We start from the raw sequence: 16,229 nt of genomic DNA, 5'->3' as shown, positions 1-16,229 counted from the left end.
AATTAGGTTGAAATTAGATTTAATTTAGGTCGGCTTCTCCTTACTTACCTTAAATTTGGCGCTTCTTGCTTAACGATTTCGCGAAAGTACTACGATATTAGAGCAGCGTCTTCTAATAAAGTTAAACGATGATCCGAAGATGTATATGTCTACTAATCCGTATAGATCAGTCTTTAATATGGATGATGAAGCCGAAAAATGAATGGGCTCTCATTGACGAGCTTTGCTGGGTATAGGTAAATAAAAAGATATAAATGGTAAAAATATTATTGTTGGGGCAAGTTATGTGATTAAAAAAAACCTTTTTTTTTAGAATAATCAAAATTACCAGAGTGATGAAACATGGCTGCCGACCATAGATTGTTTGAGCCTTAGGTTGCATCGTCAGTTTTCTTTTTTTGCATCCAACCTTTATTTTCGAGCACTTGCATACCTCATTAAGCTGTTTAAATATGAGAAACATTCATAGATGTAAGTGTACTTTTCAACGGACAATAAAGCAGAAATATTTTAAATACAACGCGACGTTTGCGCATTTTGAACTTATTAGTGATTAGAGTCATGACTTGAATGTTTCGGTGGAATTGTTTTTTCATGTATGGAAAAGATATTGCCACATCGTTTAGCTAACGCTTATTTTACCAAATAATTCAATTTTACTATGACCTCCTGACTCTCGAAAATGCATGATTATGGTTTATTGTACAGAACTTTCAATGCAATTCTAATGTCCTGGTATTCTCAAGGCAAGCTGCATCGCAGCTCTTCGCTTCCTCTTGAGTTAAATTCTAGTTATTATTGGCATCACTGCTAGTTCCTTGTCATATATTAGGCTGGCTACTAATACATTTATCCGGGAGACTCCGGACTTCTCAGACCTTCTACACACTCCACACACAAGGCACAAAGGTGTCTTGGAAAAGCTTTTTCTCTCTGTTCTACCCGAGAAGTGGTCGCTGCGTTAGTCCGGCGTACTTTATAGATAGATGTTTTTTACTCTGAAAGACAAGACAGTGGTTTCTTAAATTTGTAGGGCTATTGTGGGTCCATAAGCCTACAGGCATGGTTCATATTGCATTTTTCAAGTACCTCTCGGAATTCATCTCCGGTCACTGTGCCGAACGCCTCAATGACATTATGGAAAACGCAGATTAGTTCATTTCCTCGTTCTCTAATCACTACTACTATCGGCGTTAGTGTAAACCTATTTACGATTTCGCCAAAGCTAAGATAAAAGAAATTAGTATTATTTCCATCGATGTAAACTTTATTACCATACATTAATTTAAATTTTCTCCTGAAATTTCCTGCCCGCGCATCAATATTGGTATCCTGTTACGGCCTGCGATGGTTACCCGTCCTAGACAAAGTTTTCTCCGGTAATCGCTTTCTTACTCCAGTTTCGCAGATTTCCATCGTTCAAGATACTTCTTTTTTCGAGAAACTCGTAAATAGTTATTACCGGTTGAAAACATCAATAATCTTCAAGAACCTAAACAATCACATATCTGTCTAGCAGGCAAACAGGTCGCCTATCACGGTGTCACTATTATATCACATTTAGAATCGCCCGCCATGCCTACATGCAATCGCCCGACGTTCCGCCTTTTTTGAAGTAAACAACCAACTCGAAAATCATCACAGCTCACCATCATCATCACAACAAACATCAGAATGGCGGAGGTTCGTCAAGTTTTTCAGTTTTTGTGAAATTTGGTAAATGTGGATCATTAATTGTCTTGTTAATCACCTACAAGTGATCCGTGCCAGTGGCTGCTATCGGGCGAGTGATTTTTTGTTTGTGTCATGGCCATCATCCCGGCCAAAATCGTTAGTGAACCAAAAAGCCGCTCACAGAACACTTTTGACATTTCCCCGAAACACTTTTACTGAAACGACTTGAAATAGCGAACTGAAATTACGACCTTTTACTCCACTGGTACATCTGTATACGCAAAAATTAGTTACTCACGATAATGCCTTGTTAGATTTTTAAATCGGTTTGAATTTTGTTAGATTTTCGCGCGCCAACTACACGACTGGCCTCCGAAGCCGGTTTGCTGATTGGAGTGGATGGTATTACTGTAAATCGTGTATGTAGCTTACAATTCGAAACTGCTATTAGGTGCTGTTGTGCGAAATCTCTTTAAGTGTGGCGAAGCTTTATATAGCCAGTTTTGGAAGCAGTTTAAAAAAAAAAACAAAAAAGTGTCCACTCTAATGGCGCGCTTCCATGTCACTGTCTTTCACGTTATATATGGACACCGGTATGAAGGCTATGGTGTCTTTACCCAATAATTCGTAGCTACGATGATCATGCTCGGATTCAGTAAGAGCAACATATCATTTGAGTCTCTCTCGGAGAGCATGGCATGGTGGCTCATAGGAAAGGGAGTCGACCACATAGGTTTGCTGTGATGTCGTTTATTTGAGTCGTGATAGCCTATCGTAATTTTTGCTTAGCGGTAAATACGCCTCCAGGGGCTTGGTTTAGAGTTTAGAAGGAATGTTAATAAACGCGTCCATATGTTAATAAACAATAACTAGAACTGATTGAACAGTGGAAAATGTCCTTATATATATCTCGTTCTTCTGCATTTTCGATTTCTCATGACTTTTCCAGCAGGGGAAACCGCCGGCCGAGACTAACAATGGTAAGTGTCGTTAATTAACTGTACTGGCCTGATAGTGTATGACATAAATTGATTGATTCTTGTAAAGACATTTAGACTGCTGCATGATCATAGGCAATTGCTTAGACTTTTTGTTGGCTAAATTAAATAGTCGCATGGCGTTATTGTTATTATTGTATGTTCGCTACTAATTTCTTCGAAAATTCAACGTCCTTTTCCTTAGTCACTTATTTCGTGGGCGTATAAGCAACGGACGTACGATTTTAAAAATGTTTTGTGCATTCTCATCCATAAATGCAGTTATGGTCTTGCATTCTATCGAGTATTTAAGCAGACAGTTCAGGCTATTAGCAATTGGAGAGTGTAAATTGAGGTGACAAGATAACACAAGCTCAGAAAATATAGCATAGAAGGCAATATTAAGTGTGTTAGAGTCAAAATCACACTGGACGATCATTGTTATAACGAGTCGTCTTTTTTACAACAAATATACAGTGGCGTTGGATCAAACCGTGAGATTAACGTCGACCACGTCAATTTCGTTTGAGTTGAGACAAGTTTCACTTTCGGGTTCAGTTTACTCTATGCAGCACATTATTTTAGTTATGTTTTTGTATTCTACAAACTGGTGGCCAGACAAATGGCTTGTACCTGTCTTGTTACCTTGCTAAATTGGCAAGTGAACCATGTTATATTAGACTGTTTCACCCTATTATTTCTTGCAAGCCGTAATTGATTCGCTTAAATCCATTCAGTGCCACTATGTCTCATTTATCCCGCTAAAAAGGCAATGACAGCGATGGCGATTTTGAGCCAACAGCGGAGATGATGGTCGATGATTTCGATGATGAAAGGACGATGGCCGAAGAGGAGGCACTGGAAATGGAAGGCGGTGAAGACGAGGACGAACTAGAACTTCTTCGCAATGAACAGGATATGCCGATCGACAAATTGAAGGAGATGTTTGGATACCGCGGAGACCAAGTGCCGCTGCAACATCCTGTGGTAGCAGCTCAAGCAGATGGTCAGAATATATATATCAATAGTGTACTCATTTAGTATATTATCTTGTTATAACTATGTTCGAATTTCTTAATAATAATATAATTTTCAATAATAATTTAGAGAAAGCTGAAATTCTTTTGTTATGTTATTGTGGAAATGTTAAAATGAGAATACATATTGAGAAAAGCCGGTTAGGCAAATTTTGATCGATGGGATTTTTTTAAACTTCATTTATAAGTAATATCACGTTTGTAAAATCGGGTGCTTCATCTTAAATGTAATATTAAAATTTAAGGTATTATGGGAAGTGCAGACGTCTCCTCTTCGGGGGAAGAAACGGATAACGATGAGGCGGATGTTGATGGTGAATCCAAAGATACATCTAAAGATCATGCCGATGGTATCGGCGGAGGGCTGGAGAAGGATTCCAAAGAAGGACTGAAGGATCCTTTGGTGAAAGATAAGAAAGACGCGTCTGGGACACATAAATTGCTGACAAGGGCTTCGCGGACGGCCCAACTGCTCAGGTAACTGTTAAATTACATCTTTGTATTAGATGTTTTCATTAAATCTTATTGTTAATCTATAGAAAGCGCTATCAGTCGATTATATGAGTCAAATGTTTCCTGTGTTATTTCGAGATGCAAACGTTTAGTTAGGATACTATTAGTTTATTACAGAAATCAATAGATTATAAAATTTCGATAAAGAGGATAGCTATACCAAATCAATCGATTTTAAGCCTCTCTAATGAAACTGTTCTATACCAGAGTTGTCTCAAATATCCTTAACTATTAGCTCTACTAATAAGTGGTATTTACAGTGTCTAAGACAGAAGTTTTTAAGAGACGCTTTATTTTGTGGAATCTGAAGGAAATTGTATATTACAGTTATTGAAACCTAAGGAAATTAAAGCATGTATACATAATTTGTATTTCTTGCGTAATTAATTTCAGAGCTGGCTCGCGTGAGACGACGGACGACGAGGAAGATGAAGAATTTCATAGGGAACAATATTGGCGGAAAACTATCCAGGTAAAGTGCGCTGAAAACAGAAGAATACAATCCGATTCTTTCAATAGGTTTCTTTCAACTTAATTACTGTCGCATTCGCTTACGAATGTTATCTTATAGAGATACTTCTTTTTAACCCAGACAATTTAAACGCGCAAAATAAAATTAAATTGTTACCGTTACCTATGTATGACAAAATGCATAAACATAATTTGTTTTTAGAATTACTTCACTAACTGTTTGTTTATGTGATTTGTGATAGGTGGGCTCAAGTTATCAAGCAGACATCCCAGAATCACTAGCTTCATATGACGATACGCTCCCATATGAGAATGAAGATACAATACAATGGGAACCTGGGAAACTCGATGACCAAACAATAGTTGACTTCTACGACAAGTGGTAAACCGTCCCTGCCTATTGTAATAACCTGCAGACCCTGGTATTAGCAATATCCAATTATAGAATTCAATTACAATCCTTCTTTAAATGTTACTTCACTATGGTACTACGCTCGATCAAATTATTACAATCTACTCTTACGTTTGACCATATTAAGGAATTTTTTTGGCTTGACAAAATGAAAATGTTTAGGAACTCTTCAGCGAACAATGGTGGAATGAATGGGGGCGATCCCGAAACGCTACCAATGGGTGGACATGTTCGCGACGACGAGCGAGCCTTGTGGCTACTTCGCCAGTGCGGGTTTTCCGTTGATGAAGCCTTGCGGCGGCAAAAGCTAGCCGGAGCTCAGGGTGGTGCTGGTGGTGGATTTGCAAACGGAGATGCAGAAATGACGCCCTGGAGCGAAGAAGAGTGCAGGGCCTTTGAAGCTGGCTTACGATTACACGGCAAAGACTTTGTTGCCATCCGAGCAAACAAGATCTCGACTAGATCAATTAAAGAGCTCGTCAACTTCTATTATCTATGGAAAAAGACTGAACGACATGATGTGTTCACATCTCGAACGAGACTCGAAAAAAAGAAATATGCATTACATCCAGGCACGACGTGAGTATAGACGCAAGACAAAAAGAAAACTGTATGGTTTCCTAACTGATTCGCATTATTTCGTACACAGCAAAGGGACCGTAGACTACATCATTTGGTCCTGAATAACCTTGTTGTGTATCCCTGATCGTATCGATGCTCGTTGTCGCAGCTTCCTCGAATTGTTAGAATCTTCATTTTTTGCTAAAACTAATCAACATAAAGTTGATCTATAAGTTACCGTAACTCTATCATACCACTATTATGTTGAAAGATGCCTCTAATCCTTATGCATGTGTGTTCTTAATACACCAAGTTACCGCTGTATGTCGTCTGCGTTTTCCAGATTTCGCAAGAAACAGATTCTAACAAACTTTAATAAATCCAGTTTGATTGCTGTTTACCAATTTTATACAGAGATTACATGGACAAGTTCCTCGACGAGCAGGAGGCCCTCGTCTCTCGATCCTCATCGCCGGGGGAAGGCAAAATGGTTGTTGCTGGTGGCAAGACAGAAGCAGGCGTAGCTGTGACAGCTGGCAACGTTGGTGCCAGCTCGGCCTCTGCCAATAACAATACAATTCCAAACACTCCGGCAGTGCCTTCACCGACCCAGCCGATACCAACGCCTTCTCAGCAACCGGTCACCTAGTTAGCTAGTTCGAAGAAATTCGTCAAAAATTTGTGCGACACAGAAAAATAGTAGCAAACAGTTGTCCAAAAATAACGGACGCAATCCACTAGAAGCAACACTAAAAAAAATAGGTTGTTTACTCAGCGCTTATTCAGCCAGTTGGTTCGCGCAATTCCCGCAAAAATCATCGTTGAAACAAATCATAAATCAATCTAGTATAGTAATTTAACATTCGTTATCTTTCTGTATCTCTCATACGCAAAGCAGGTAGAAAGATAAACTGAAAGTAATGGGAGATTTGCTGAGTATTGAGCAAGATATACCGAAGAGAAGTGAAGGAACTTTAGATCCTATCATTGTCCTATTTTATTCATGAACAACACCAGTCATTAAATTATTTATCGATATATTCACCCATTCGTAGCGTCTACTGGCCTTCGATAAACTGGCATTGTCGGCTTCCAGCAATTTGTTCGGCTACCGCTGGAGATTCGCGGCTTGTCGAGATGAGATTCGGGGGATAATTCATAGGAATGACTGATTATCGTAAAAGCAACGAGAATTTGATCTTTCCGTATTTCGCTGCGTGTGCTAAGGTATTCAACAAAAGTCACAGTAACGATTGTTGAAGAAGTTTATTTATTAGTTTTTTTTTTTAACACGTCGTTGATATCAACTGCTACTATCCTACGCCCACAGCATAAAAAAAATTGAATATATACATGCGTGATACGATAGCAATGACGAGACGCTTAGACGCAGAAGGAAAATGAACATGAACACCTGTGCTATGCTATGTCTACTTCAGGACTATTAGTTGGTCACGGAACGTGGAGTTTGAAGAGCATACTTCTGCTAGTTAGTTTGCGTACAATAGAGCAAAATATAACATCTGAACTTTCTTGATGTCTCATATTTGCATGTGTGTGTACAGTTATTTTCTGTCGAAGCGCCTGATATTGTCGCTGGACATTTCGCTCATTTTCGTTTATACAGTAATTATTTTTAAATGGTCCTTAGATGGCTTTCAAAAAAAAAGAATGTAATTGAAAGATTTACAAGGTAAAATTTGACAATGCTTTATTGAAATGACATCTGAAAAATATGCTTGCGCAATGGTGGCGATGTACAAGCTTAAGTTTCTGTAGTTCTTGCCGTATTAAAATTGGCACTGTTTTTTATTAACTTGCTTCGTCAGATTTAAAACGAATGCTTTCAATAGTCTTCTTCTCGGTCTGTTTTATAGGCTCCTTTTTTTACAATGACGGCTGGTTACAATTTACGTATGCATTCGTAGCTTGACGATAGCGCTTAATTCGACGTGCTTTAGTAGTAGTAGCTTTCAACCATCTTCATGAAAACAACTCATTCAAGAGTACTGATGCCATGCGTAGGCCACGGCCGCCATACTTAAACCTACAGAAAATTCAAATTGCAAACATTGTGCGTAAAGGAAGATTTCATGAAAAAAAAGTCCACCGCATTATACGACACTGATACAATATTATGAATATCAAAGATTTTAGCCAAACGAATGCCTGACATCGCACGTGAGCGTGGGCAGACATATGTGAATAGGTTCTTCTATACAATACCCGCCCAGAAATGAAAAAGAGAATAGCGAAGAAATAGACATTGCCTGTTTTGTGGAGTTGGCCAAGACCGTGATTCATTATTTCCTTCAACAGCTCTTAGGTTTTTATGATGTTTGGGGTCATGATTAACGGATTTTTGCTCGGCTCTTCTCTTGCTCTTATGAAGAGTTGAGATTGCCGGTGCGGAGAACTAAATCTTGTGATTTTAGATGGCCATCCTTGTAGCCGTTAATTAATCACGTCTTATCGTGCCGCTATTGCTCACAACATTGACACACCGACTATGTTTATTTTGTCTAAATGTGAGTCCACCCGTGAGTGTATGAACTATGGTATAGAATAGAGTGTAATTCCTTTTCCGGTCTGCCTAAGGAAATATTGGTATGAACGTATATAAATCATAGTGCATAAAATGGATCGGATTGAAAGATAAATAACAAGAAGCATAACAACACAGAAAAATAGCAAGAACTTTTTGAGGAGCGATAGCATACATAATGGTGGGATCGTAATGAGAGCGCTCTATTGTATAAGAAGAAGCACGTGGAAGGTGAACGATGGAGAGTTGTATATTATGTGCTATACATATATATATATACATATATATATATGAAATCATATGGTAATATTTAGAACGAAGAAAAGGTGGGAAGGAAGAAGCTCACCAAAGTGACAAAGTGTGGAATATAATGATAAAACAAACGCGCGACAGGCAGCCTCTTTCGTATAGGAAATAAAACTTTCATTTCAAACATCTGCGAATACATTGACAACCTTATCGAGTGGTTATTTGTATCATACGCACATTTTTGCTATGAAAGAGGAAGCTAGGTAAACGAAATCTGATGGATTAAATCGGCAAAACTTTTGTGTAATCGGTTGCTAGTGAAAAGTCGCCGCGGAAAGCATGTACGGGTTTTGTTGTGGAGATCATGGGCTATATTTCGTGGCTGTATTGATGTTCTTCGTAGTTTTGTATCTGCTATAGCTCAACTCAGTCACGACCTATTCTGACCTGATTTTATTTCTAGGTACTCGTTCAAGCCTTTCGAAATTATACTCAAAACACGCCCGTGGCCTCGTCATCACAGAAACCCTATACTTCAAAACTGATTAGGGTGCTGTAGGCTAAAACTATGGCTTACAGAACAGACGAAATTATTAAATTAGCGGACGACTAGAGCGTCTGGCTTTGTGATTGTTGATATCTGATTTGAAAACGGCTCATTTAAATTTGTGTGGAAATAAATGAGATTAATCTGTGTTGCAAATGTATTTACCAATATAATGTGGCGTCTTGCATATGCTATAGAGTTTTCGTATAACACTTACAAATTAAGCTAATGTAAATAAATTGCTTATTGTATCTTAAACAATGCAATTATAACCCATTGATGAATTTGAAACGTTATTATTTTTGCAGACGAAAAAGGTATTGATTAAGGCATTTTTCGTGTAATTGTATATCAGTTTTTAGATTGCAATACCTTCCTTCTAGCTTATGACCACCAGATAATATTTGAGGGTGAATCGCATGATGATGGTCATCGCTTTTCGTAAATTCGGTTCTCTGAGATATTTCTAAGGTATCCGAGGTATAACACCTCTTACCGATTGATATGCAGAGCTCTTGTGCAAATTTATGAGGTTATATATATATATATAAAAAATAAGTCAAACTCATTTATTACTAATTCTACGCCATCCCGGTAATTCAAGTGCCAAAGGGCCGCCTTTCTCGACAAACGTACACGGAATAACAACAATAAGCTAATTGTACTACGTTGTCTCGTTTCAATGATGGCTAATATTAGATTCGTCAAAATGTTTTATCTTCAGTTTCGTTTTTTTTTTCATTTTAAGCCATTTTCAGATTAATATATATATACATATATTAATAAACAAGACAACGTAGTACAATTAGCTTATTGTTGTTATTCCGTGTACGTTTGTCGAGAAAGGCGGCCCTTTGGCACTTGAATTACCGGAATGGCGTAGAATTAGTAATAAATGAGTTTGACTTATTTTTTTCTATGTTCTTCGTCGTCCTCCTGACTGATGTAATCCAAACACGCCTATATACGCAGACGACCGTATACAAAATGGGCAGTGATTCCTCTGTCTCCTACTCCTATTGACACGAAAGCTGTAGACAACTCTTTATAACATACCAGGCTGTTAAGGTATTGAATGGCCTGACTGCTATGATCCGTGCCATATTCCACTAATATTTAAAACAGCACTGTGATAGTATACCTAAAAAATGAAAAACTGGTGAAAGTTTTGCGCAGATGTCTGCCTAGAACTTATCATATTAATCGATTGCAGTGCCAAAAATCAAATGCAGTTAAAATTGGGTGCTACAAACACGCAACGCAAAAAGTGTTGGTATAAAGAAAATAGTATTGCAGAGTGTGCACTATTTACTTTGCATAAATATTTATTATTATTATTTATTGATTGAAACTTACATCATGATACCATTTATTATTCCTTTGAGCGTGTGGCGGATGAGATGTTTGTGTTTTTTATTGAATGAGAATGTAGAGTTTGTACTTTTTTAGTGGGCGTTGGACAGTAACATCGAAATCACTATGGCAAATCTTGCTGTCCACTCTTAAGCGCAATATATGTAGCAAACGGCATTTACTGTTCAGCACAAATAATTTGTGTGTATGTTCTTCTTTTAGCTGGGACACAAACTTGCTCTCTCGATGTCCCGCATCCGAAATGTAAGTACGTTCTTAACAGAAAAGTCTCCGTGAACTCTGCCAAGTTTGTACGAATTAAACGAAAACAAGGTTAATCGAAGACGACGCTTAAACTCACTTATAAACACAATGTTACTATTGATAATCTGTTATGTTGTTGACATTGAAAAAAAAAAGCACCTATCATACTTGGTTGATGTAAGATTGCATTGCGATTGAAAACAGAAATAATGAAAGTCAGTTAATTAAAAGCGTGTTTTTGTGCCGTATAGAATTCTGACCTTACAGGAATAACGATCGGTAAGCTTCTTGTTGGTCTGCAAACTTATTAAGGCTATTAAAGCAAACACGTCCTTTCATTTATATTCTATACACGTGCTATTACTGTTGTATTCGACAACAAAACATTCGTTTGTGTACTGAGCAACTTTTCTCAAATCTGTTTATATTGCGTCTCATTTTGCCCCAAGTAGGCTTTCACAAGTTTCACACGTTCACATTACTGTAGGCATACCTAGGTCCTTACGATGGCGTTTTTTTTATGTCACAAATGTTTATCCAGTGTTTTTTTTTTTATAATACGACTATTGCTACTAAGGAATAAATGCAAGATGAAACTGTTTGCAGCACAGCTCTGAGCTAGTCTCGATAATCTTCTGGCGTCTGTCCTTCTGCATATCAGTATAAAGAAAACAGCAAAGAAGTATTATAATGTATAGTAACAGGAATGACATATTTTTCACCAAGCTATGTGTTGCCGGAAATTTTAAAAAAGAACTGTTCTACGAAGCACCTTCTTTAACAGATTGATTTACTACAACCCCTTTCTCGTACTTTGTGTCTTACGGTGTGGCTTCGGAATCGATGTCAGTCAATCAGTACACCTTAAGAATCAAAGTTTGTACATAGTACTATTACGGAAGTAAGTTTCAGTGTTGTACCCGTGTTTCATATTTCGTAATATTCAGCGCTAGTGCGGTAGCATACGAAGATGGCGGCTTCAAGTCCTCCCACATTACAACCGATCGTATAAGCTTGACGCCACCAGCGGGACGTAGTTTGTAAAGCCTAGAAGAAAAATAAGATAGCGACATTCAGCTCAAAGAGTACAATCGAAAAAAAAAATAAAATTCTGTTACTGATTTCTGTTAAAAGCGATTCCAAAACGTACTTCCATTTAGAGATAGCTAAAAATAGGTATGTATTTCTTACTGAAGAAAAACATGTACGTTCAAACTATAGAAAATTAAAGTTATTTTAGCTTTCTTAGTTTAACCATTGGTCTGCATTGATGCAGACGTGTTTCTCTAACCTTGATAAGAGATCTTTTGTCCTGCGTAAGCAAGATTGCTCGTGATTTTCCTGCTAACGAAATTCGGGCAAATTCTCTTAATAATGCCGGGTAAAAGATTCGATTATCGCCTTTGCGGCCTAAGCGCTTTCCGAAAGGTAAATCTGTCACTAAAACGTCGATGGATTTTGAACGTAGCGGCGTTCGAGTACTGTCCCAAGTTAACAATTCTGCCTGCGGGAAGTAAAAAAAATTAAAAAGAAAGATTATTTACTCAGTTTACGTGCGCAGGCACTATATATCAGTCTAACAGTTGGAAGAAACTTAGAATCATCTCCCAAAAAGTTTGAGTGGTTACTAATGTTAAGTTATCGAATTAGTGGCGCCTCTTAGAATGATTACCCATCCTCCAGGATGCTAATTACACCATTTTTTTCAAGATACCTTCATATGTCCTCACTAGAATATCAAAAGTTAGAACGAGTGGCTTCGTATCGGAAAGAACAAGTGACATGTTTATGATTTATAAATCTCTCAGAAAAACGCTCCTATACTAACTATATGCTTACCCTATTCGTGACGGGCTTATTGTGCAAAAAATTTTTATAGCACCGTGGAATTGCGAGCTCGTGGTGATCAGCTGCTATTACGAAGTTCCGCTGGAAATTCCGAACGGCTTCAATCGGAATTGAGCCACCTCCGCATAAAGGATCACAAATTATTTCACTGGGGCGAATCCGACACAGTCTGCGAGAATGTAAGGGGAAATAACAAACAGTAGATAACAGAGTATAAAAACAACATATGGAATTGTCACGCATCTTAATCATCATTTCAGGGGGACGATTTAATCTGATATCCGAAAAATATCGCGCAATGGTCAAACTGTAGTAGTCTATATAAAAACGGAAACTTATGGTGAGGTTAGAACGACGCTTGTTGCGTAGTGTTTACAATATACTCAGAAAATGGTTACCGTAACATATTGTAAGCGATTGTAGATCGCAGTGACGTTGGTCCAAAATCAATCAGATTGCGGTGATGTAGAGATGTTGCGGTTAGGCCGATCAGAAAGTCTACCTTTTTTGAGCAGATGTTTACAATAATGTGAAGATTGAAATTCTTCATATCCACCTATAAAAAAATGAAGTACATATGCAAAGTCGAACAAAGAACACACATTTTCGTTATGTGAAACTAAAGTGTGCATGCATCCAAATTTTTGTATGTAAGTGTAGTTTTTTAGCGTCTATATTTCGTTCATTTTCAACGTTACGTTGGAACGCATTCTGACCCGGAGAAGCATATCATTAATATGCGACTTTAGTAAGTAAAACTGTTGTTTTGTCTACCGTGTGTAAAATCTATATGGTTGTCTCGAGAACGTGATCAAGGATTACTCAAAATTTGGCCCCTGGACACGGGACAACTTGCGAAAATGTACGGTTTCGTATAAAAATATCTAGAATAATTTTATCCTAATAAGAAAACGAAATGCTTAGTATTCAGGGGACAGCGCGTAGACAATGATAGTTTCTGCGAGCTACCGAGAAAAGCCGAAAATGCACAAGGATAACGTTTTTCGTCATTACAAAAATGGCTTATGCGAGTACAAAGTGCACAAAGTGAAATTTAAAACAAAGAAGAGACATTGCTTTTTGAGCAGTGCAATCCATTCCGGTTGCAATGGCCATTTTTTTACGATCTTGATTGGACCTGATTGACGGCAGGTGATCTGACAAACCAGAGTTTTATGAGTTCGCACGCAGTGTGACACTACACTATGCGCGACACAAACCTGTAATAGCGCAGGCGTCAGCGAAGCTTGTCGCCGTTGGAATTCATGCGACTTCGATGGTAAATTGAAAAATTTAGGTACAGCAAGAAATTTAAAGTGAAGTTGTTCCCAGGTTCTAGCAAGCACCATTCTGTAATCTCTTCACATCGAGAATATATTTGGTGAAATGCCGTAGTTGTTTAACGGAGCAGGACATGTGTCGTGCAAAATGCATGCTAGAAATCTCACGCGTGTTCGTTGCCAGCAGCTATCGCCGACGTTGGCTTAGGTTAAAGTATACGAAAGCAGAATGTTTACATGCCTTCCTACATGATCTCGAATCAATGGAAGTGACTGATTTTTGTATTGCTTTGAAAACGTTCTTTTCCACTTATATTGACTTGCTGGCGTCAGTTATGCTTGCCATTTTTCGTCACAAAATTTTCCCAGCAAAACCGTTATTCGTGATGTTCGCCTATAGAACTCTCGTTTCGCAAGATCAGCCGAAGAAAAACTAAGTCCCTATACGACAATTTTAGTTCGCGGCGTGCAGTGAATGGAAAAACAATTACTCAACTCTTTATGCTCAGGCGAAGATAACAGGAGTGGATAAACAGGGTAATGTTCTCCTTTTCTCGCCATTTTCGTTGTATTTCTAAAGGCAAATCTGACACGGCAGGTGATATTGCTACACTTAGCTCCATTTGACTAAATACAACTTCGAGTGTCAAAGTTAACATCGGTAATTACAAATAAAGAGACAAGCGACTTAGCTATCGTTTGAAACGATCTCGACCGGCTATTGCAGTTACGTAATTGCAAATTCGAATACAAGAAGAATCATGAACGTGATTCAAGTTCGCTGAGTCCATTTGCATCCATCATGCAAAAAGGATATGGGTCTCAGGTTCACTTTGTGATTACGAAAGTTCCAGAAGTTGCCGAAGGAACACAATGATGTATGCTTGCAGGATCAGACAACAAAAACATCTGTCTTGACGCAGCCATTTGACCGACTTTAGATGTACGCGAGTCTGTCGTGAAGCCGCTAACAGGTGCCTCGCGTCCAACGCTTTTTATCGAAGACAGTTAGCTAAAAGTATGTAGGTATCATTTACGTTAAAAGGAAGATTTACTGAATAATGATATCGGAGAACAAATGCATATTGCAGTTTCGGCCAAAGCGCTTGGGACAGTTCTGTAATGAATTAGGCATATAAAACAGAGTACAATTTAAAATTTTTTTGATTTCTCTTTAATTCCCTTGACTAGATTACTGGCTGCTATAAACAGTTAGTAAAATATTCTCTCACAACGCCTTAGCATATTAATTACGTGTTTGTGTTCACCTTACACAACGTTTTGAGACGTACAAATAACAAAGCTCAAGTTAGAGAACTCTAATTCATATTTTTTTTTTTTACTTTTATGCCATTATTTGTTCAGATAGCTGCTGGCGAAATTATTCTTCAATTAACAATCATTGTTTACTATTATTTGTAAATGCAAGTACACCGTTTATTCGACCTATGCGGCTCAGTACATGATTTACACTAGACAAGTTGTATGTTATATTGAAAAGCCGTTTCCTCATAGTATTGTGACATTTACAAAAACGAAACAAGCGAAAAAATTGCCGAAAAATCCGGCGAGCTTCTGTGAAAGGGAAGCTCTTCCACCCACCCATAAAGGTCCGACAGTAGAGTTCGATTTTCAGAACAAAGCTCGGTAAATGGAACGAAACTTAAAGGTAGTTGTGTGAAACGCGGATGTATGATCAAGAAATTGAAAGTGAGCACTTGAGGAGTTAAGGACTGCCATTCTCAATGCCTCTGCTTGAAGACTGAAAGGCGAGGTTAACGGAACAATTCGAAAACAACAAAAAGCGAATCTGAGAAGCCACCGACATAAATGATTGACAATTGTTCCAGTTGTCAGACAATAGCCACTGTTACTAGCTGCAGCCGTGCTGTATATTGAACGCAAATAACAACAGCACCCATTTTATTCGCAAAGGAGCCTTCGTTCCTAATAATCTGAAGCAAGTTACAAAAATAATGTGACAATACGCAAGCAAGCGGGCTGTAGTGGTGATACTGAGTACAACGTCTCGCTACGTAATTTTCTGATAGGTAAATACATTTCACAGAGATGGATAATTTGCATGGCTAGGATGTATCAACCTGGCGTTTTTTTGTAAGTGATGAAATATTTTAGAACTCGTACCACCCAATGTCTCTAGAACGGTAGAAATTATTTTCAAATATATTTTGAGTAGATCGTGCAGTGATATTCACGCTGACCAAAGATAAGGCCATAAAAGCAAATGATGTTATGAAGTATTGAAAAAAATCACTAAGTATCGGTTGAGGGATTGGCCTCGAAACCGTATTAATGCAAGTCCTGAGCCCTACTCACATCGTCGTCGCAACAGTCTCTTTTCATTTATTTTCAATGCCTTTTCATGCCATACATCGGAGCAGCACTTTTTGACAGATTAGAAAAATTACGACGTAACCAAAACAGATTTTGGAATGAAAAAAATTGCACTCCGTGTAAACAATGTATTGTAAGATTTG

At 38.1% G+C, this 16,229-nt stretch overlaps 2 protein-coding genes across 4 annotated transcripts in view; one reads left to right on the top strand and one right to left on the bottom strand.

The window, feature by feature from the left end:
- Positions 1–1,417: 1,417 nt before the first annotated feature.
- On the top strand, positions 1,418–9,159 carry LOC111272370 (mesoderm induction early response protein 1). Of its 3 annotated transcripts, none has more exons than XM_022853793.2 (8): positions 1,418–1,830; positions 2,624–2,654; positions 3,421–3,657; positions 3,934–4,165; positions 4,595–4,673; positions 4,915–5,054; positions 5,247–5,663; positions 6,060–9,159. In XM_022853793.2, exons 1-8 carry the CDS (start codon positions 1,807–1,809, stop codon positions 6,292–6,294), a joined length of 1,395 nt encoding a protein of 464 aa, XP_022709528.1. In that variant the 5' UTR covers positions 1,418–1,806; the 3' UTR covers positions 6,295–9,159. The 3 variants fall into 3 exon arrangements, with proteins under 3 accessions (XP_022709528.1, XP_022709533.2, XP_022709530.1); XM_022853798.2 differs by having other exon boundaries at positions 1,654–1,683; positions 2,627–2,654; XM_022853795.2 differs by having other exon boundaries at positions 1,663–1,683.
- Positions 9,160–10,281: 1,122 nt separating this feature from the next.
- The window catches only part of LOC111272371 (tRNA (guanine(6)-N(2))-methyltransferase THUMP3), a 35,751-nt gene continuing 29,803 nt past the window's right edge, over positions 10,282–16,229 (bottom strand). The window contains exons 6-9 of the mRNA XM_022853802.1: positions 12,850–13,007; positions 12,443–12,620; positions 11,895–12,107; positions 10,282–11,650 (exon numbers count right to left, since the gene is read on the bottom strand). Coding sequence (XP_022709537.1) covers positions 11,531–11,650; positions 11,895–12,107; positions 12,443–12,620; positions 12,850–13,007 — 669 coding nt within the window. The 3' untranslated portion in view covers positions 10,282–11,530. The remainder of the gene's footprint in view (positions 11,651–11,894; positions 12,108–12,442; positions 12,621–12,849; positions 13,008–16,229) is intronic.

Source organism: Varroa jacobsoni, unplaced genomic scaffold (genome assembly GCF_002532875.2).
Source record: "Varroa jacobsoni isolate VJ856 unplaced genomic scaffold, vjacob_1.0 contig02096, whole genome shotgun sequence".
Taxonomy (NCBI): Eukaryota; Metazoa; Arthropoda; class Arachnida; order Mesostigmata; family Varroidae; genus Varroa; species Varroa jacobsoni.
Note: the sequence above shows the minus strand (reverse complement) of the source record. Positions and strands in the feature narration are given on the sequence as shown.

Coding starts and splice junctions, on each gene's coding strand:
- LOC111272370 (XM_022853793.2), top strand. CDS start 1,807: ATGGCCATCATCCCGGCCAAAATC. Junction 2,655..3,420: donor GCCGGCCGAGACTAACAATG/GTAAGTGTCGTT, acceptor CCCGCTAAAAAG/GCAATGACAGCGATGGCGAT. Junction 3,658..3,933: donor GGTAGCAGCTCAAGCAGATG/GTCAGAATATAT, acceptor TTAAAATTTAAG/GTATTATGGGAAGTGCAGAC.